We start from the raw sequence: 23037 nt of genomic DNA on the forward strand, positions 1-23037 counted from the left end.
TAAATGGTGTATCATTCTGGAACACTGATTTTATTTAATCATCTCACTAAAATGCAGCAAAATGATCTTAAAAGGAAGATTATTAATTCACCAATATTTGATTTCAAGCTCAGTACAATGACCCTGATCCAGGAAAGCTATGTACTTAGCTTTAAGCACTTGAATACTCCCACTGATCTCACGTGCTTAAAGAGAAATATATACTTAGGCACAAATCCAGAAAATACTTATCAGAGTCTTCATGAACAATGACCATTAAAGCAGATTATATCACCCTTATATGTATTGTTGCTGGAAAACATTGTTTGGCAATATCACACATCCTCAAAAAATCCACTCAGGAGGAGGAAGTGATGACTAACTAGAAGTGGTAATTTGCAAGTCAAAATTCCAGTGTTTGTTCCACTTGGGATCCCTTCTCTTCCCTTATCCCTAACTTTGAATGCACAAAACCCGCTTTATCTATCAAGCAGGGTTGTTTCTTATAGGATATTCTCCAGGTTGTCCAGTCTAGGCTTAAATCATTCAAGTAATAGGGGTTCTACCACTTCAGTTGGGAGACTTTTCCACAGCCCAATGTATCTTATTATCAGGGTTTTTTCCTGATATTCAGCCTACATTTTCCTTTGCTCAGTTTCATCCCATTATGCCGAGTTATGCAGCCTTAACATTTATACAATTCCTAGAAGTAGATTTTCATATGTTGGCCTATGTTTATTTTTAAAAATGCAAACAATTATTTGCCCCCATAATTTAGTCACTTTAAATACCCAATTTCTTGGTACTATCAAAATCATAAATTTCTAAGTGACCTGAATTAGAAATGCAAATAACTGTGGGTGGAGAAATAGAAACCTGATTAAGGCCAGGATGAAATCTTGACCCTTACTCTCAAATATCCATCACTAGTTTTCAAACGTCCATTCCTCAAACATCATATGTAGCCAAATGTGCATATATTTTATATAGAGATATTTGAGGCCAGATCCTCAGTTAGTGTAAATCAATCTGGCTCCAATGCACTCCATGTATTACACTAGCTGAGGATCTGGCCTCTTTTTACTTACACAAAATTACCATATTTACCTCATATGCATTCTTGATGTTCAAAGGCTGGCCCAAGGCTGCTACATGTCCCACAATCCCCTTGTTCCATTCCAAGCGAATGCAGTTGTTTGAAGCTTCTTCCAAGGTGGAACCTTCTGCAACATCGAACAGCCTGCTGACAAGAAACTTCTCATTGGAGCTATCCTCACAGACTAGGAAAAGGGAATAACGGTCAGCAGCTATGAGCTCATGGATGTGCAGGAAAATTTTGTGGCAAAGGGCTGTGACGTCTAAGTGAGTGGAAATATCTTTCACTAGTTCTAAGAGTCTTGAGCACTGATCTCCTGCATCAGTCCCAATCCTTGTAGATTGCAGAGGCATCTGTTCCTTTTTTCCAGAGCCAGAAAGGAAACTCACGGTTCCGACGGAGTCCTTGACAATGATGGGCCTTAGAGGCCTGTCAAATTCAGAAGCAGAGATTTTCCTTGCTGGTGTCCCAGGGTTGGGGCTCTCAGCTCGGGTAGTCTGATGAGCAGGACAAGAGCAATCTTCACTGTGGTTTTTGGTTCCTTCCTTGCAAACCGGGATGGTATGAACTCTCTCAGCAAACCATGCATTGACCATTTCTCTGCAAAACAGAAGAGAAAGGTAATAAATACTATGAGTTAACAATCCCCAAGCAATAATAATTATTTAAAGGGACCAACCCTTTTTACACAATACTACATAAAATAATACATTTAGTGAAACACCTGCTTCTCTTTAACTCAGTGTTGTTCATTTCCAGCCAACACTGAGTAGCACTAATATCTTCAAAAAGCACAGGAGTACTTGTGGCACCTTAGAGACTAACAAATTTATTTGAGCATAAGCTTTCATGGGCTACAGCCCACTTCTTCGGATGCATAGAATGGAACATATATTGAGGAGATATATATACACATACAGAGAGCATGAAAAGGTGGGAGTTATCTTACCAACTCTGAGAGGCCAAGTAAGGAAGAGGGAAAAAAAAACACTTTTGAAGTGATAATCAAGATAGCCCAGTACAGACAGTTTGATAAGAAGTGTGAGAATACTTACAAGGGGAGATAGATTAAGTGTTTGTAATGGCTCAGCCATTCCCAGTCCCTATTCAAACCTAAATTGATTGTATCTAGTTTGCATATCAATTCCAGCTCAGCAGTTTCTTGCTGGAGTCTGTTTTTGAAGCTTTTCTGTTGCAAAATTGCCACCCGCAGGCAGGGCCGGCTCTACGTTTTTTGCCACCCCAAGCAAAAAAAATTTTGGCTGCCCCCCCGTCCCAGCCCTGGGCTCCTCACCGGACCCCCCTGCTGCCCCAGCCTTGGGTTCTCTCCCCCCCCAACCTGCACACTCCTGCCGCCGCAGCCCTGGGTCATTGGTAACTCACTCCCACGGCAGGTCATTCAGCAGGAATTTTAGATGTGCACAGAACACAGACAGGATTGGTTCCAATATGGTTACAGAACTGCAGTAAAGTGGAACAATTTTCAGCTTGTGTGACTGGAGGATATCCGGATGCATATTATAAGACTGTCCTACATAAAAGAAGAAAAGTTGAGGTGCCTTTATTATTCTTTTGTTCCTCTCTTTCTTTCTATGGGGAATTTGCCAATGCAATATCACTGTCTTTCTTTTAAACAAACAAACAAACAAACAAACAAAAAAGGCAATGGCTGTTGAAAATAGCAATTCCAGTCCTAATAACCACTGGGAAGCATTTCTTGCTCAATTTTATCCTACTTTTTCTACAGCAAGTTACAGTGGATCAGTATATTTGATTTGGGAGAAATGAAGTAACAGCAGCCTGTCTTGTAGGAGGTGACTTCTGGGTACTCGTCTGGCTCTGTCAATCTGTTTTTTCACTTCAGCAGGTGGGTATTGTAGTTTTAAGACATCTATCAAGCATTCTTAAAACTACAATACCCACCTGCTGAAGTGAAAAAACAGATGGACAGAGCCAGACGAGTACCCAGAAGTCACCTCCTACAAGACAGGCCCAACAAAGAAAATAACAGAACGCCATTAGCTGTCACCTTCAGCCCCCAACTAAAACCTCTCCAGCGCATCATCAAAGATCTACAACCTATCCTGAAAGATGATTCCTCACTCTCACAGATCTTGGGAGACAGACCTGTCCTCGCTTACAGACAACCCCCCAACCTGAAGCAAATACTCACCAGCAACCACACATCACTGAACAAAAACACTGACCCAGGAACCTATCCTTGCAACAAAGCCCGATGCCAACTCTGTCCACATATCTATTCAAGTGACATCATCACAGGACCTAATCACATCAGCCATACCATCAGGGGCTCGTTCACCTGCACATCTACCAATGTGATATATGCCATCATGTGCTAGCAATGCCCCTCTGCCATGTACATTGGCCAAACCGGACAGTCTCTATGCAAAAGAATTAATGGACACAAGTCTGACATCAGGAATCATAACACTAAAAACCAGTAGGAGAACACTTTAACCTATCTGGTCAATCAATGACAGACCTGCGGGTGGCAATTTTGCAACAGAAAAGCTTCAAAAACAGACTCCAGTGAGAAACTGCTGAGCTGGAATTGATATGCAAACTAGATACAATCAACTTAGGCTTGAATAGGGACTGGGAATGGCTGAGCCATTACAAACATTGAATCTATTGCTCCTTGTAAGTATTTTCACACTTCTTATCAAACTGTCTGTACTGGGCTATCTTGATTATCACTTCAAAAGTGGTTTGTTTGTTTTTTTTCCTCTTCCTTAATTGGCCTCTCAGAGTTGGTAAGACAACTCCCACCTTTTAATGCTCTCTGTATGTGTATATATATCTCTCCTCAATATATGTTCCATTCTATGCATCCGAAGAAGTGGGCTGTAGCCCACGAAAGCTTATGCTCAAATAAATTTGTTAGTCTCTAAAGTGCCACAAGTACTCCTGTGCTTTTTGCGGATACAGACTAACACGGCTGCTACTCTGAAACCTGTCACTAATATCTTGTGTCTTATAAAAAAAGCAATATTTCTGATCAAATAAATGACGCTGAATAAGGCAGAAAATTATTACTCATGACATAGCTTTCAGTGCATAAAAGCTGAAAATTATGACTACACTAATCTCAAATACTTCATCCTTTTCATGTCATAGAGTTTAAGGACACAAGGGACCACCAGATCATCTGATTTCCTATCACAGGCGACTAGACTATTATTCCCTCCCAGTGGCACATAAGAGGGACTGAGGTGTACCAATGCCCAAGGCCCCTGAAATGGCAGGGAATTAAGTGAGAGCTATCCAGATAATCCTGGCAAATGATAGTTTGTGGCACCGGGGTATGTAAGGCAGCTCCCCCCCCCCCCACACACACACACAAAAAGTCACTGTCAATCAGACCTGGGGGCAAATTCCTTCCCAACCCCACATATGACAATCAGAGTCTGAGCATGTGAGGAAGAACCAGCCATCCAAGCACCTGAGAGAGAGAGAATGTGCAATTCAACCTCCAAACCCTGGCCCACTCACCCTGCCCAATATCCCATCTCCAGTCATGGCCATCCCTCAGATGGTTCAGAGGAAGACGACTAAAAAACAAAAAATGGACAGAAAAATAGTAGGGGGAAATGAAAATTAGAAAAATTCAACCTGTGAAAATTTTCATTTAAAGAAAAGGCCATTTTTCAACAGAAAATTTTCAACCAACATTTTTTTGCCAGCTGCAATTCTGACCAATAAATTTAAACATTTCACATCCAACTTTGGTTGGATAATAAATTTCAAAAAATTGAGCTTGACCATTTTATTTATTTTTATCCCCAAATAAGGGGAAGTCATACTGAAGTAAAAACAAAAACAAAAAAACCTTAAGTAGTAAGCCTCCAATCCAGCTCCTATTGACGGTAATGGCAAAACGCCTATCAGTCTCAGCATGCCAGATTAGATCCTAAATGTTCAGACTGTTACTCTCCTGAATGATCCTTACTCACCCAAGTATTGTCACTGAAGCTTGCACAGTTAAATACTCAAAAGTCAGACAAAGTTTAGGTTGAACATGCTACCTTAATTTTGCCCCTTGAGCACATACATTTTTATACAGTCTTTAACTGCATACCCACATGTCACTTCTCAAATATATAATGAACTTCCAATACATGCATGATCCTAGTCACTCACTAAAGTCATGATCTTACAAACACTACAAACATGTGTGATTCTACTCACGTGATTAGTACCATTGAACTTAATGGGGCAACAGCGTCGGCGTGTAAAATTTGGGACACATGGACCATCCATACTGGTATTTTAATTAGTTTCCACTCCCTCCACCCTCTAAATGTGGAGAAGTACAAAGCTGTTGGCACATTATAGAGTGTCTCTGTTTCTAAAAAAACCCCTGCTTTTGTAATTCAGTAACAGTATTACAAGGTCCAGTTTGTACAGAACTTTATCCCATACAGATGGTACAGCAATGACTGCCAATGTGCCTGATTATAGTGGGAAACTTCCTTGGAAACTGAAGATATGACAGAACAAACAGAATTCTGGAAAGAGAACTTGGGGTACTGGATTGAGAAACAGCAATGAAAACTTGGAATAGATAACATGGAGATCTTCAGAACAGAATTACTGCACAAAGACCCAATCCTGCAAGGAACCAAGCACCTAAACTCCCAGGTTGCAGAACTCAGCTTTGAGATAGCTCCTCTTGAATGATTTTTCCACTCTTATAATGAACGAGAGTTACATACAAGAGGATTACCAAACAAGGTCCATAATATTATAAAGAGGAGCTGGTTTAAAAAGATTCTTGAAAAAATGTATTTACCTCAAATTGAGTGCAGTATATCCTTTAGGCAGATGTGGCAACCAGAGTCTGTGATTGTGGTGCATTTGCTTGCCCTTTGCAAGCTCTGACTTTTAAATGCGGTGACACTATTTACAGTTATCATTTTAATGGAAGGGTCATCAGGAAGGCCAGCACATGTCTGCCCTTTGTCTTTAGTGGATCCCCAAGGTATGTACACAGTAAGACACAGTCACCCGACCCCTTTACTTATGAAAACATGCATCATCTCTGAAATTAAAGTAATTTTTCTTATGTACCCAATAAACATGTAGTGACATTTTCTTGGCTAAAATCTGAAACAGAATTTTGTAATCTCAGCTGATCATCATAAGAACATAAGAATGGCCGTACCGGGTCAGACCGGTCCATCTAGCCCAGTATCTTGTCTACCGACAGTGGCCAATCCCAGGTGCCTCAGAGGGAGTGGACCTAACAGGCAATGATCAAGTGATCTCTCTCCTGCCATCCATTTCCATCCTCTGACAAACGGAGGCTAGGGACACAGTTCCTTACCCATCCTGGCTAATAGCCATTAATGGACTTAACCACCATGAATTTATCCAGTTCTCTTTTAAATGCTCTTATAGTCCTAGCCTTCACAACCTCCTCAGGTAAGGAGTTCCACAGGTTGACTGTGCGCTGTGTGAAGAAGAACTTCCTTTTATTTGTTTTAAACCTGCTGCCTATTAATTTCATTTGGTGGCCCCTAGTTCTTGTATTATGGGAATAAGTAAATAACTTTTCCTTATCCACTTTCTCCACATCACTCATGATTTTATATACTTCTAATCATAGTAAGACACGATTTCCCTTTTAGTCTCCTCTTTTCCAAGCTGAAGAGTCCTAGCCTCTTTAATCTCTCCTCATATGGGACCCGTTCCAAACCCCTAATCATTTTAGTTGCCCTTTTCTGAACCTTTTCTAGTACCAGTATATCTTTTTTGAGATGAGAAGACCACATCTATACGCAGTATTCGAGATGTGGGCGTACGATCAATTTATATAAGGGCAATAATATATTCTCAGTCTTATTCTCTATCCCCTTTTTAATGATTCCTAACATCCTGTTTGCTTTTTTGACCGCCTCTGCACACTGTGTGGACATCTTCAGAGAACTATCCACGATGACTCCAAGATCTTTTTCCTGACTTGTTGTAGCTAAATTAGCCCACATCATATTGTATGTATAGTTGGGGTTATTTTTTCCAATGTGCATTACTTTACATTTATTCACATTAAATTTCATTTGCCATTTTGTTGCCCAATCACTTAGTTTTGTGAGAGCTTTTTGAAGTTCGTCACAGTCTGCTTTGGTCTTAACTATCTTGAGCAGTTTAGTATCATCTGCAAACTTTGCCACCTCACTGTTTACCCCTTTCTCCAGATCATTTATGAATAAGTTGAATAGGATTGGTCCGAGGACTGACCCTTGGGGAACACCACTAGTTACCCCTCTCCATTCTGAGAATTTACCATTAATTCCTACCATTTGTTCCCTATCTTTTAACCAGTTCTCAATCCATGAAAGGATCTTTCCTTTTATCCCATGACAGCGTAATTTACGTAAGAGCCTTTGGTGAGGGACCTTGTCAAAGGCTTTCCGGAAATCTAAGTACACTATGTCCACTGGATCCCCCTTGTCCACATGTTTGTTGACCCCTTCAAAGAACTCTAACAGATTAGTAAGACACGATTTCCCTTTACAGAAACCATGTTGACTATTGCTCAACAGTTCATGTTTTTCTATGTGTCTGACAATTTTATTCTTAACCATTGTTTCGACTAATTTGCATGGTACCGACATTAGACTTACCGGTCTGTAATTGCCGGGATCACCTCTAGAGCCCTTTTTAAATATTGGTGTTACATTAGCTAACTTCCAGTCATTGGGTACAGAAGCCGATTTAAAGGACAGGTTACAAACCTTAGTTAATAGTTCCGCAACTTCACATCTGAGTTCTTTCAGAACTCTTGGGTGAATGCCATCTGGTTCCAGTGACTTGTTAATGTTTAAGTTTATCAATTAATTCCAAAACCTCCTCTAGTGACACTTCAATCTGTGACAGTTCCTCAGATTTGTCACCTACAAAAGCCGGCTCAGGTTTGGGAATCTCCCTAACATCCTCAGCCGTGAAGACTGAAGCAAAGAATCCATTTAGTTTCTCTGCAATTACTTTATCTATCATCTTTAAGCGCTCCTTTTGTATCTCGATCATCAAGGGGCCCCACTGGTTGTTTAGCAGGCTTTCTGCTTCTGATGTACTTAAAAAACATTTTGTTATTACCTTTGGAGTTTTTGGCTAGCCGTTCTTCAAACTCCTCTTTGGCCTTTCTTATTACATTCTTGCACTTAATTTGGCAGCGTTTATGCTCCTTTCTATTTGCTTCACTAGGAATTGACTTCCACTTTTTAAAGGAAGTCTTTAAAATCTGCTTTTTTTACATGGTTGTTAAGCCACGGTGGCTCTTTTTTAGTTCTTTTACTGTGTTTCTTAATTTGGGGTATACATTGAAGTTCGGCCTCTATTATGGTGAAAGTTTTTTTCTAAAAGATTTTCTAAAGTGGAAGCATCATACTGTATATGACCAGATCATAGAATAAATTAATATAGTTTTTGCAAATCACATAACGTGTGGGCACCTGAACAGTTGAAACCCAGTAAAAGTGTCTGATCTTTTGGTAGCCTATGATGGAAAAGTCAGAGGTCATATTTCAAATTTGGGATTTTTTTCTTTACTTGGCATACCATAGAATGAGTGTACCAAATTACAAAGGTGCAGTGGACTGAGAAGCACAGTGAATCCTGTTAGTTGGTCAGTGATCTGTTACAAGTAAGGTTGGCTGGAAAACAAGAATTCTGTTCCTCAAAACATTTTGAGGTTTCAGAACATGGTTTTGTTCCACATCAGAATGAAAACAAGATGTTTTGAACATTTTTATGAACAAATACGAGAGCACCAAGAGACCATTTCCATTGTAAAATACAAAGCAGTAAGGGGCTGCTGAAAATGATTGGGAAAGCAAAGCTAAAGGGATTGATTAGTCTCTAAAGTCTTTTATTTCAACTATACTTCAAAACAATAGATATTACGGTAAGCCATAACCTGAAAAAGAAGCATATTTGTCTTCCCTTGTGAAGATTTGAGCACTGACATATGACTTGAAGTCTTGACTGGGACTAACAAGTACACAGATGTGGTGTTAAAAACTGATTCACTGAATGAGGATAGATTTAAAATGTGGTGATTCTATGTAGTAAATACTTGTCCAGGAAAAGGAGTGATGTTACTGCAGACTACACATCAGTATGGATTTCAGGATCATATATGAGAGAATATTTTTTCCCTCAGGGCAGTGGTTGGTTAAAATGATCTAACAGAACTGCTGGACCAATTTCTGCTCTTAATCACACCATAGTGCAGAAGGATAGTCCAGTGGTTATGGCAGAAGATCTGAGTTCAATTCCCTGCTCTGCTAGAAGCCTTCTGTTTGGAGGGGAGGGATAGCTCAGTGGTTTGAGCATTGGCCTGCTAATCCCAGGATTATGAGTTCAATCCTTATTTGGGGATTTAGTTGGGGGTTGGACTCGTGATGTCCCTTCCAACCCCAATATTCTATGATAACTGAAAGCAGAATCTGATCTTTATCTGGGCTCCCAATTGCAGTATTTTGGTCCTGATCTTACAAAGATTTACACATGTGCTTATTATTCACACACTGTGAGATAATCCTGTCAAGGTCAATGGGACTAACAGTCCATACAGTTAAGCACAATTGTAAATCTTTTGCAGAATCAGGGCCTTAGACTGCATGCTCTTTTGGGTAGGTAACTTGGATGAAATGCTGGCCCCATTAAAGTCAATGGGAGTGTTCCCATTGAGTTCAGAATTTCATCCCACGTGTTTCCACTTCTTCTGTGAAGAGCCTAGCACACTTTTGGGTGAAATAATAATAATAACTATTATTGTGTATATCAACATCTATTACAAAGCACCCATGAATATTAAACAAGTCTGATAACTAGAAAATGATGTCAGATAATAAAATGCAATAGAATGACCACTAAATGATTCCACAATTGCTGTGAAAGAGAGGGTTATGGTTAATTATTTAAAAAAAATATTAGGAAGTAAATTCGGGGTTTATTTAATATATTAATAAGTATTCTCAATTATCTGTCTTCATTACAGTGTCATCATAATTTCTCTTTGAAAAAGAGATCTGGTCTCACCCAAATGGCTTATGAAATGATATTTTCATATGAAAAACTACATCAACAGGAAGAATGATTAATATATTATCATATATATCTGATTTTAACAAGGACTTCTTTATAGCACTTAATATGCTGAGCTTCCACAGATAATATTAAAATATGGGCGGGGAAACTTTGTACAATACATGAAATCATACTTTTCAAGAGGCATGTCAGCAAATTCACGCTGCAAGCTGTTTGAATAAGAGACAACATAAGAAGCCAACATCTAATCATTCTCTTGATTGAAAGAGGAAAGGGAAATTTTTTAGAGGGGAAAAAAAATCATGGAAATGGCCAAAAATATCCCCTGAAGAAATAAACAGGTGATTATTAAATAAATAGTTGTATAAGAAGACTCCATGAGCATCTCTGGATTAAAATCAGTGTTCCCGACTCTTGTGATTTCAGCATGAGACTTGCGATATTTGGTGTTTTTCTTTAAGCCTTAGCTCTGGAGATAAGCAATTACCTGAAAACCTCTGCTTTCATTAACAAAAATAAGCTTCTATCCCTCCTGGTTGCAAAGAAAGCTTGAAAATGTGATTTGAGTGCACCCTAAAGGCTCAGAAACTAGAAGGCAACTAAAAAAACCCATTTATTATTATGTTAAAAACTCATGATTTTTAATCCAGTCTCGGATTGTGTGGAACCTGACTCATAATTTTTGAACATTTGGAGTTAGAAATACTGTAAAATCAAATGTAAACGCATTTATACAAGCAAAGACCAAGATGGAATAGCCTTCCTAACCTGCTCATTAATCAGCCAAATGTACTCACATACTTAACATTTGTAAGTCTATGATAAATTTGTACCTACCTACTGAACGACCACTGTTTATTAGAAGAGGCACACGGAGCCTGATTTTCTACTGCCTTGCATCTGTGTGATCATTTACATGAGATGAAAGGAAGAGTAAAATGCTATCATTCTGTCCTGGTAGTGTTTCACATTCAATTTGCACAGGTGTAAGTAACTATAAAATGTAAGGCAGTGGAGAATCAGGTGTACAGTGTACTGGTTACAGCATGGACTTGGTTTTTCAGAGAAGAGACCTGCAACTTTATTTGTCTGTAAACTGCCATAGCACAGGTTTACTAATGTAATAATTACAAACAAACAACAAAAACCTCTAACCCCAGCTCTGACTCCATGGCCCTAGAGTGATTCAATCTTTCCATTTCATCTTCTCCATCTGTAAAGCAGGGATTTCAAAACTTATCTACCTGTTTCACAGGGGTGGTGGGAGGATTTAGAACCTGACTGTGTAAGACTTTTCTCAACCAAGTAGTCCCACTGCCTTGGAATAAGGACTTTCTCCTCATTGGAAAGAGAGCTTGCACTATTAGACTCTATGTTTGTAAAGCACTTTGAAATGGAACAAGACTATGCATTATACATTCTGTTAGCTTGACTGTAGAACTGTATAATTAGAAAAACATATATCTTCCCCCTAAATGTCTCTTTGATGGTGGTCTAGTAACCTGCTAACAGGTTAGTGTGTAGGTTTTTTACGAAATTGTGTAGATTAAGACAAGAACAAAATCCTATAGCTATAGCTCTCCTAAAACATGTTCTTATATTTTAAACTGATTAGACATTTGCAGAATTTAGGCAACAGTAAAGTTGTTTGAATTCAGCTGGAATAACAACAATTTTATTGACCTGTTCTGAGTAACACTTCTTATAAGGAAATTATTCAGCTCCGTTTTCTCACACAGCTATATGCATGAGTTGAAGAACTAATGTTTCATTTGGATGAAATGCAAAACATAGTTGTTTTAATCTTTTTAAAAATCAATCAGAGGATTGACTTGACTTGTTTTTGCTTTTTCAGTACCAATTTCCATTTAACCATGACAAGTATAACAATTATTTTCTCGGCATACAATAAGCCATATAAGTAAGGTCTATCAGTACCAGACACCTACTGAACTACAAGAGAGATTAGTGGAAATAAATGAGAAATCACTATTTATGAGACAAACGGGATGTGAAAAGGACCAAATTAAGGGTCAATCCTGCAAACACTCCTAATTCACACAAGTAGTCTTCAGTGGGCATAGGTATTTGCAGGATTTGGCCCTAAGGTTCTTAGGGCCAGAGAACTGCTGTGAGGGAGAAGTGGCAGCAGTGACAGTAGAGATTAGGTTTGTATAAAACAGGAGCAAATACTAATATCCAGGTGCTGCAAGAAGCCTGTTCACCCTTTCAAAACTGTAATATGCTCTCACCCCAGCATAGCCCTTTAAACATTGCTTGGTGTGCAGCTATAGCCACACGCCCTCCTTACTGCCTGCCTGCATCCTTTTCTTCCAGTGAGCCTGCACTGTGGCAACCATAATTGAGCCCAAAGTTCATGAATGGGAGTAGGTGATGGCTATTTTTACAGTCATTTGCATTTAGTCACATCCACTCCTCCCTCTCATTATAAGACTGACATTGAATGTTAGAGTATGGTGAGAACTGAATTTGCCAGGTGACCTCTTCCAACAGAAAACCTTTTGAGAGGATTTTGGGGGCAGAGGGGGAATGAGGGTTATTACTTTTGAAAATGGAGAATAAAATATTTGGGGAAGAACATATCCTAAAGTATATGGATGTTCCCTTGTACAGAGCTACATAACTCCAGCTCTTGTTATTTATTATTTGTATAAAAAGCTTACAAGTTAAATAGACAAGGACAGAAAGTGGGTGGAAGGGAAAACAGGCACAGAGGAGAAGTGACTTGTCCCAGGTCACACAGCAGGCCAGGGGGAGATCTGAGAGTAGAGCTGAGCTCTCCTGACTCCTGGTCAAGTGTTAAATCCCACAGACGATACTACTTCCCACTAACTGCTCTTATGCAACTAATGCACTGTGACCTTAGATAAGTGACTTCACCACCATGCATTTCATTTTACCCATCTGCAAAACAGATATTATCCTTACCTACCCCAAAAAAACCTATAGTGATATTTAATGAGTTAAGGAGAAATTAGGATTGCCTTCCTCACATTAGCAGTGATACTATCTGTGTCAATAAGGGTCACAAAGTGATCGCCTTAACATCTATAAAGCACTTTGAGATCCTTAGAAGAAAGGCACTCACGCCTGAATTCATCTGGTATAGAATGCCAATGTTCAGTTGCATTAATTTTTAGAGCCTGATCCTACTGCTGTTGCAGTCAACAGTTTTTCAAGATAGGCCTAATAATTAGTCTTTATCAATGTGCTTTTCTTAGAATAACCACTAGACGTCAACAATTTTCTTTTCAGTTTTTTTATGTAATTTAGATGTGGAAATAATTTCAAGGATCATCATCAACTTGAAATCTAGTTGACTTTTAACAAAACAGTTTAAGGTCGTTTCTGGTACTAAACCTGCCCCGTGTTCCCTTGCCAAGAGTTGAGGTTTTCCCATTTTCACACATTTTTTTAAATGTTTTCCTCTCCCCTCTTGCTTTGTAAAAGACCTAAACAAACAGGAGAAGTTGTATGGCTACATAATGGAAATAATGAAAAACAACAATATACAAAGTGCTGTCAAATGCATATAACTGAAAACACATAGAAAACTATTTTGTTCTAATCCCTTGATGTGTTTGTTACTTGTAACAACAGTAAGCAAAGTTTTTTTTTTTTAAGATAGAAGTGTGATTTTAAAGATGATAGTGTCCATTTATGGGCCCAAATCAGCAAAGTTCCTATGCACATGCTTAACTTTAAACATGTGAGTAATGAATGGGATAACTCATGGTCTTGAAATTAAACATGTTCTCTGCCAAGTATAAATGTAAATGAAGAACTCTGGCTCCTGATTCAGATACAGTATTCTTGTTAGAGCTGAAATTAATGATTTTTCAGTGTTATACAATAATTTAAATCTTGCCTCATGTTGGTGTTTTTTTCAAATAGGACATACAATTTGATTAGCTGGTTGAAGTGAGAATACCAAAAAGTGCATGTCCTTATGATAAATTATTATTCTTGGCTATTTACAAGTCATCTTTTACAACTAAACTGTAGGCCCAACCTTTTTTGTTTTCTTTTCAAAAACAGCAATCTGGCCTAGAAGGGTTTTTCCATTCACAATACAAAAAAGGCACAGCAAAACTACAGCGATACAAAGGTCAAGGTTTTAAATAATAAATGAGATATTTTATTTTTCCTGCTGATATGTTTGTTTCTTGCCCCAGCCTCAAAATAACTATGGGACCCATTCACTGTCCTATGAAGCCAATAGCAGTTTTGCCATTGATTCTAGTGGAAAAAGGTTTAAGCCCTAAAGGTGAAATTCACCGCTATGTACTACTAAAGTCCCACTTAAATTCCCAAAATAGGACTTAAGTAGGATTTAAGTGGTGCAGAGGCTTTGGGCTGGCCCTCTGTACAGGGGTGAATTCACCCTTAGCACATAAATAAATGGGAAAAAAAAATTTTTTTACTAAGTAAATATATTTTGTGGCTGGTACCAGGCCTAACGTGAAATGACAACCATTGAATTACTCACAAGGGCCATTTGAACAAGGTTTTTTTTTGGCATTCTGTAAATAGAGTCTTTTGCATCTAATGCTGTTTTTTGAGCAATTCATATAAATCACAAATTATTCCATGTAAATTTATTTATGTTTCTTGGACAGTAAAGAAGAGGGAGACTTACATTGTGTGACTTTGGTAATTATATTTGTCTATGACAAAGAAAATATATTTTCTTTAATTTAATGTTCAAAATGAAAATAGATTGTACAGTATTAGTCTGACTCAGGAAACGTTGTAGGAGGTTGAGCTGCATTGTTTGTAGTACTTGACCTGGATCCTACATTCTCCACACAATTCACCTTTAGACAAACATTCAAAAACATGCAAATACACTATGAAAACCTGAACATACATTCCTTGGCCTGAAGATATTCTGATGAACAGTTTAAATTTCACCCCATTCAGAGGGCCAGCACAATGTCTATGCACCACTTAAATCCCACTTAAGCTTCAAAATCAGACTTAAGTGAAATTTAAGTAGTATATAGCCTTGTGCTAGCCTGCTGCATAGGGAGTGAACTTCATTCACGATCAGTAGCTGAAATCTGGGAGGATTCTTCAATAGACGCCAGTAGCCATAGGAATTCACAAACATTTTGGCTAAGAAATACAAACCCAATGGTAAAGATTCTCTGACTATCCATCACACCTTCCCACCTCCTTGAAATGGAATTTATACTCCCCTCCCCACACTTTATTTTCTTGTACCAAAAAGTTAGGGTCTGATCCTCTCACCCTGATGCACACAAAGCTCCCAATAAAGTCCAAGAGGGAACTGCCTGCACCTGCACTGCAGAATCATTTTGTACAAAAGGTGTGTGGGACAGAAAGCCTGTCGACCCTGCTTTCTCTGAATTCATAGGAAGTTTTGCAGCTGCATTGACCTTCTCCTTTTAGATCCCCTTCTTGCAAATAAGTAGGCACAAGTGTAACTTACTTGCCTATATATGTAACTTGACTCATATGAGTAACTTTCCACACATGCCTACTCATTTGTTGGATTTGGGCCTTAAATTTTTGCAGTGGTCTTAATGCACAGTGTATACATTTCTTTGGGGAGCTGAGGTTCCTGAGAAAAGGGTTTAGGAATGCGTGGGCTACTTAGAGGAAAAGGATTTTAAGAAAATTAGTTTTTAAAGGAAACACATTTCATGGTTTTTACAGAAAAAAAACCCCTATCCTCCTCCACCCCTTTCTCAGTCAAAACTCTGTAAATATGTATAACGTGAACAAAATGTGCAAATGGGAGAAAATATACTGTGGCCAGAATGGTGTAACATGACTAATGTCAAAACAAGGTTACACCAGGGATTGATTTGACTCATTCCTGTAAAAATGTTCTATATTTTTAGGATTCATTTTTTTCAGAGGAGATTACCAAAGTATTTTCAAATTTGATTATTCAAAAATAACTCTCCAAAACACACATTCAGAATCTGTTTGACAGTCTGAACTTCTGTACACTTATTATAAAAATGCATAAACTTCCTCTAATATAGAAACAAACTAAGATAGGCATATTGCTTTGAATAATACTATGAGACAACACCCAAGAACTATAACTAACATAAGCTTATGAAGCTAAAATACTAAATAGATGGCTCAAGATGAAAGACATTTTCCAATATCTCCCTGAAGATGGAGACTTTGAAGACCTCTGAACTGAGAAACCAGCCCAAATGGAATACTTGGAGCTGTCATTAAGAGAAATAAACTTTGCTTGCCCTCTCACATATCATGGATATAGTCAACCTGTGTTATAATAACCCAAGATAGTTATAGCAAAGAGCCTTATTTTCACTAGGACAAAAGCAAAGCTTAGCTTAATAATTTTTATCTATCAGACCATACATTTAGGAAGCCAGAAAAAAAAAAACCTCTATGGAACAATGAAGTTGCCTATAGCTGGAATACAATTTTCCCCTGAGCTGAGTGAATCACCAGTGAACAGTGAATTTGTCTGTGAGCACGAAAGGTACTAAGAGAAATTCACACCAGTATTTTTAAGAGGAACAATAAAGGAAACCATAAATATTGTATACACTAGTATACTGGTTTCTTGAAGAGAGCTTTAAGTAAGGGTGAAGCTTGGGGGATGAAAGTGGTGTGACAAACTACCTAGATAACATTTTTACAAAAAGTATACCATCAGTAATCTGATACTGATAACAGACTCACCCCAACTGTAACAGAAGTTGGTAAGAACAAGGAATGCAAGGTTAGTCCAATATACCAATCAAACTTGTACACCATTCAATACACCATGCTTAATAATATTTGAAGAACGATTTTAACATCGATTATGAAAAGGTTACAATAATAGTACGGGTAATCAATATAGATTCTAAAATAAAGTCCATATGCTGTACAAGAATGAGATGAATTAAATTTAATTTGAAAACCATTTCCTCCGCTTTCTGAAAAAGCCACTTTTACAAACAAAATTCTAAAATTTTGAAAGGGAAAAACATCACAAAGGAAGATTAATTTTAGTAGGGGAATGCTTAAAAAAAAAATAGCTTAATTTTACTAGGAAATAGGAACTTGAAGAAGTGGTACAACAAACCAACAGATGTACAGTATGAACTATTACCACTAAAAATTTTGTATTTGAGTAAGCCAAAATTAAACAAGCCTAAATAAACGAAGCCATATTTGCCCCGCTGTAACTTCATTAAGTGCGCCAGGGACAAATTTGAACCATTGTTCTGCATCTTGATCAGAGATATGATAAAAACTCACATTTAATATTTATTTACACACTTCCCAGATAGCCTTGTACAAAACAAAAAGTAATAAAATACCTGTGGGTACCTGATACTATAAACCATTATCAAGTGAGTAGTCCTTACTCCCATGTAGTCAATGGAAATGAGTATGTCGGTAAAAGCTTCAAATTTGAATAAGTTTTTGTAGGATCAGGCCCAGCTTGTACACTTTCATATCAGAACATATTGCATCACAGAATTCATTCATCCACCAAATCAGTACGAACTGTGGAACAGAAGTAATACGGCCTATACTGAGCACCTTCTAAAAAGTGCTGAGCAGCCTACAGGAGATGTTCAGCATCTTGCAGGATTAGATCCATAGCTTGTAGCCATAACGGATATAAGGTTTAAACTGTTGTTATACAATTAACTTTTACAAAAAGGATAACAATGCTATGCAAATTTAACACACAGGTGGTCCAGTCTTGCAGCCCATACTGACATGGGCCCAGAATACTGACTAGCAATGCTTCCATAGCTGTGTAGATTACAAATAATTATAAATTAACTGAAATATATATTTTATTTTAAAGTGTTGCTTTCTAGGAAATGTGGTCTCTCCATAAACCATACACAGAAATCCATTAATGATGATGTGATCTATACAAAATAGACAAATATCACCTGTATTTTACAGAATATGTATGATTCTGTGGCTCTAAATTTATAAAATACTTGGGATAAAACCACCTAAACTAATCTTTTCTTTCTTTTTTTATTTACTCATGTGAGTACTCCTATTGAAGTCAGTGGGATTACTCTATGAGTAAGGAATTGCACAAATTAATCCATGAAGGGAGAGAGGAATATTTTGTATAATTGATTTTAATATTGAAAAGGTACTTGCTCAATAAGATCCCAATCCAAAGCCCATTGAAATCAATGGAAAGAGTTACAAGAATTGGGTTTTGAATCACACACTCAATGTTTATTCTCAGTTTTGATTCTTAACCTTGCAACAAATGATGGAGCTCAATTCTGTTTCTGCTCATTTGTATTCATATTTGAAAATGTAACAGAAAAGCTCTGATGCTTTCAGCAAAATAAAGTTAATTATACGTAGCAATACGAATTCAGACTAAAACATGATGTGCCTATTCCATGAGTTACCAAATTAATTCAAGGTGTGTGTGTGTGTGTGTGTGTATAAAAACTAATGAAACAAACTAAAAAGTGCAGAACTAAATTAGATTTTAAAAGTACAGGTTAAAAACTATCTCAGAGAAATCCCATTTACCAGACAGAATAAGTACAACATTAAGCAAAAGTAAACTACAATCACCTCAGTTCAATGTAATTATTGCTGTAGCACAAACTATGCATTTTTTAAAAAAATAACAAAACATGGAATCAAATTCAGGGTTCTCTATCAAGCCATATTCCAAAATAACTCCACAATATAGACAATTATACCATTTACTAAATACATTGTAATTTTCACTCCATGCATCTGAAGAAGTGGGTTTTTTACCCAAGAAAGCTTATGCCCAAATAAATCTATTAGTCTTTAAGATGCCACTGTACTCGTCGTTGTTTTTACTAAATACACTGATTGCTTCAAACTCTTAAAGGTTTATGAAGCATAATTTGAGAGTATACAAAGAAAACCAGATAGGCCATCAAATAATTGAAAACTTGCCTTTTCTTTGTATAGACTCCTACAATAAAATAAGTTCAAAACAAAGCTGTTACACTTAAGTCAGACTGGCAGACAGTTCTGAAAATAATGTGACATCTCTATAGCTATAAAAAAAACAACAACAGGATAGCTGCCAAACAAGCATTTGAAGCTGACAGTTTTCTGTAGAAATCTTATAAAAATGTATGGGTATTTCAGTTAGTCACAGGTACCTGATTAATTTGTATTTTGTGAACCACTGCCTTTTTCAGACCTTTACAAAAATACAACTGTTTCTGAGTGTTAAAAAAAAAAGACTAGCCAACCTACTCCATGGGGAAAACAAATCGACATAATGGGTTACTATTAATTAGCATTTGTATTTGTTCAGTGCTACTTCCAATTTCCAAAGGAAGTGTGGCAAGCTGACCTGATAAAATGCTACTTCTCAAAGCTGGTTAAAATACTACCACCCTATTTTTCATGGATAAACAAACTATCCTTCACTCATATACCATTCACCAGTATTCTGTAAAAATATAAAGGTTAACCACACATGCCAATTATCCCCATCCAGCTCTTACTTTTCTTAAAGCTATTTAACTTATTTTAGGGTGTTTTTTTTAAGATAGCACATTTTGATTGCTGTTTTCTAGAGAAATGAATCTGACAGCCTGTCTGCTATGAAAGCAGCAGGAGGGGAGGAGAAGGGATCTCGCACAGATGGTAACAGGGAAGCCGGTGACTGACCCCTGAAGCCTTCTCGCTCGCTGCAAGTCAATAATTAATGGGGATCTCTCTTCTTACCGCCCCATCCCATGCAGAGAGGGGCAGCAGCAAAACTCATTCAGAACCCATCCATTCCTCTTAAGTGACTTGGGAGGTAAGTAAATCAGCAGCGATAGCAGATGGTGCAAGCCGCTCAGGAACAAGAGTGAATCCGCAAAGATGGTGCGTGCACTCAAAGGACCGAATTACACAACTTACTAACCAGCCCTGCACTCCGATATGCCGTGGGAGCTGCAGACCGCCTGCACTCTGCATCCCCACGGCTTTGTTTATAGGAAAATATTCAAACTGGAAACCCGACTCCACTTCTAAAAATAGTTGCATTTACTCCCTTTCAACCGCAATCCCTCCGCTGAGGTGTCAGTGACAATGATGAGCAGATATACCTCGTCTTATCTCCAAACGGCAACATGACAAGCCAGAGGGGCGTCAGCTCAGACGAGCGACTCTGATCTCTACACTAAATCTTTGCAATAAATAAATAAATTAAATCCAAGCCACCCTCCAATAATAGTTCATAGGAAAACTTCTTAGCACTGGCGCTGTCCCCGGGCTGCTTCTTGCGGTGTGCAGCGCAGCGCTGCCCCCTGGCGGGGAACATCCCTGCCGAGAGCTCCCTGCAGCGTCAAAGCCTCACTGGGAACTTCTCTCCCTCGCCTGCACCCGGCTGTGCGCCTCCAAGAGACACCCCTAATCAATCCCCTCCCCGAACGCTTCCCCACGCTGCGCTAGTCCACGTGGAGACACCACCTCCCCGACACCATCCAGCATCACCCGCCCCCCTTCCCCACCGCCCCCCCCCTAACTGCTGCAGCTCACCCCAGTCCCTTCAGTCCCCACCGCTCCCTATGCTCATCCTGCAGAACCCCTCCGGCCGCAGACCCCCCCCCACACACACACGTATCCAGACTTCGGTCCCCTCCCCAAATGCTGCGCCATGCACACACCCCCTTCCTCCAGCTACACAGCGCCACTCCCTTCAGCCCCTACTTCCCTTCCCAACTGCAGAAGCACCCCCAGGTCCCCACTCCCAGCCAGACTCCCCTAACTGGAGAGACACCCCCAGCCCCGCCCCCGCTCGCTCCCCAAACGCAGCGCAGAGACAGCTCACGACCAGCCGTTCCAGGCGCCTCAACCCACTTGGCACTTCCACCGCTCACCCCCTCTCCCGCCTCGCCCTGCTGTCTGCGGCAGAGATGTCAAAACCGGCCCGCTGTGCGGAGCCCGGAGCGCAGCGCCTTGTGTGGCCATTAACAAGTGACACAACCCCCCAAAAGCGGGGTTAGACGTTAGCAGGGGCCCCGGTCTATTTCTGTGGGGGGGGGATGTCCCCATGGCTACTCGTGCGAGGTGAACGATGTAGGTTTACAGAGCGAGCCCTAGTCCCAGGTCAGGCCTAGGGGTTCCAGAACTGTGAATCTCCCCTTGCACTGCTTGCCAAGTCCCCACTGCTCCGTGGCTCAGAGCCCCGGGGCGCTGGGGCAGCGCGTAGCGTGGGGGCGCTGAGAGCCACCGATGCAAACTGCAAACCCTGCACAGACTGAAAAGCACTTCGGGTGCAGCAACACCAACACCCCCTGCACCTATGCGCAGCGCGGCTCTGCTGGGGGCCAGGCCGGGCAGGCAGAGCCCGCTGCGGAGCAAAACCCCGGGAAGCGCTTGCCTGTGAACTTGGGTGGCAGCGGAACAGAGCGGCTGTGTGTTGGTTTCAGTTTTGGCAGCTGTCGGGAGGGGAGCAGTGGAGGGGAAGGTGCTTCGGGGAAATCCGAGGGCTCGGATGCGGGGAAGGAGGCTCTGCCGCCTCGCCTCACTCCCCGCTGCTCTTACCTTGTAGCTTTCCTAACAAAGTAAGAGCGGGTAAAGTCCCAGTGATCATCCAGCCAGGCTTCTACCGCTTCCTGCTGCGGTGGGGGCAGGCAGCTGCGCTCCATGGTCCGAGCCGCTCGCTGCCGTCCCCGCTCCCTGGCCCGCCGCCTCTCGGACTGCCACCGCTGCCGCGCTCGGCTTGTTGTTGTTGATTTCACCCCCTCCCCTACGGCCTCTTGTCTAATCAGAGACAGGAGAGCTCAGGAGACCCTCCTCCTCCTCCGCGCAGAGCTTGGACCCTGGCGCTCAGCCAGCGCCCCACCCAGCCCCACCCCCCCAGCGCTCTGCCTCTCTCCTGCTCCCAGGTGTTTGCCCGGGGCAGGCGGCGGGCAGCCAGCCAGCTCCGCCGCGACTCCAACCCCGGTCCTGTCCCGCAGCGCCAGCACCCCCAGGAGCTGCTGGCCGCAAAATATCTCGTTGCGGCTGCTCCTCTACCTCCTCGTGCAGGGGATTACCCTGCTTCAAACGGGGGCAAAGGCGCGAGGGACCTGGCTTTACAGCAGCACTCTACTAGGGGTGGGGGAAGCGCCCAGGAGCGAGCCTACTGTCCGTGGGGCACAACGTCCCCCCAGCTGCAGCCCAGGGCAGTGCCAGGAGAGCTCTTGATTAAGTGACTGAAGGAAAAAATGAGACGTTTGTTTGTGTGCCACACGCTGGAGCTGCTCCTTGTTTGGAAGGTGAAGCCTGGTGGAGCAGATGCCCCAGGAGGAGGCCCTAGAAAGAGAGAAAAGTAAGTTGAAAAAACAGAACTATGAATCCCAAGTGTGCCTTCAGGGCCTTGGGTTTTCCACAGTATTATTTTTTAAAGAGTCTATGTTTCATCCCTTGTATAAAAGGTGGTAGATTGAAATCCCTTTCCAGAATGTCTCACTGGAACATAGCTCTAGCCATAGGGCACTAAAGCCCCCATTTTCCATCTTGCCTTCCTAAGGTTAGGTTCTTCAATCCATATGTGGATACCAAAACAGCAGTAGCCTGGTTTTCAAAGGTGCGGAGCATTCACAGCTCCTATTTTTTCTAACTTTAGGTGCGTAGGTTTGAAAATTGTGGGCTAAATGCTTGACCACTAGTATGACCCAAGCACAAGAATCACACAGCCCTCAAATCCCAGATTCCCTATCTAGAGAGCCCTCATAATATTGAAGGTTAGACCTTGGAACAGGGATAAGTAAATGTGAGATTTAGGGGCTTTACATTTGTGACAAAGACTCAGGAATGAGAAGCTTCAAATATTGTAGCACAGGAGACTGGAGATTAAGCGCAATTATTAACATGTGTAGTTGTCTGTCCTCAGTTTCAATTTC

General features: G+C 40.4%; 2 protein-coding genes across 10 annotated transcripts in view; one reads left to right on the top strand and one right to left on the bottom strand.

The window, feature by feature from the left end:
* The window catches only part of PDE5A (phosphodiesterase 5A), a 99118-nt gene extending 77160 nt beyond the window's left edge, over positions 1-21958 (bottom strand). For 3 of the 8 annotated variants that reach the window (XM_054030697.1, XM_054030694.1, XM_054030693.1), the window contains exons 1-2: positions 21695-21958; positions 1087-1675 (exon numbers count right to left, since the gene is read on the bottom strand). In XM_054030697.1, the coding sequence (XP_053886672.1) occupies positions 1087-1675; positions 21695-21798 (693 nt within the window). In that variant the 5' untranslated portion in view covers positions 21799-21958. Of the gene's footprint in view, positions 1-1086; positions 1676-4588; positions 4654-19828; positions 20013-20253; positions 20520-21694 lie in introns of those variants that run through there. The other 5 variants (XM_054030696.1, XM_054030698.1, XM_054030700.1 and 2 more) reach the window with 5 other exon arrangements.
* Positions 21959-22062: 104 nt separating this feature from the next.
* The window catches only part of LOC128838280 (uncharacterized), a 60347-nt gene continuing 59372 nt past the window's right edge, over positions 22063-23037 (top strand). For both annotated transcript variants that reach the window (XR_008445147.1, XM_054030332.1), the window contains exon 1: positions 22063-22463. The gene's annotated coding sequence lies outside the window, so the exon portion shown is untranslated. The remainder of the gene's footprint in view (positions 22464-23037) is intronic.

This window comes from Malaclemys terrapin, chromosome 5 (genome assembly GCF_027887155.1).
Source record: "Malaclemys terrapin pileata isolate rMalTer1 chromosome 5, rMalTer1.hap1, whole genome shotgun sequence".
NCBI lineage: Eukaryota > Metazoa > Chordata > Testudines > Emydidae > Malaclemys > Malaclemys terrapin.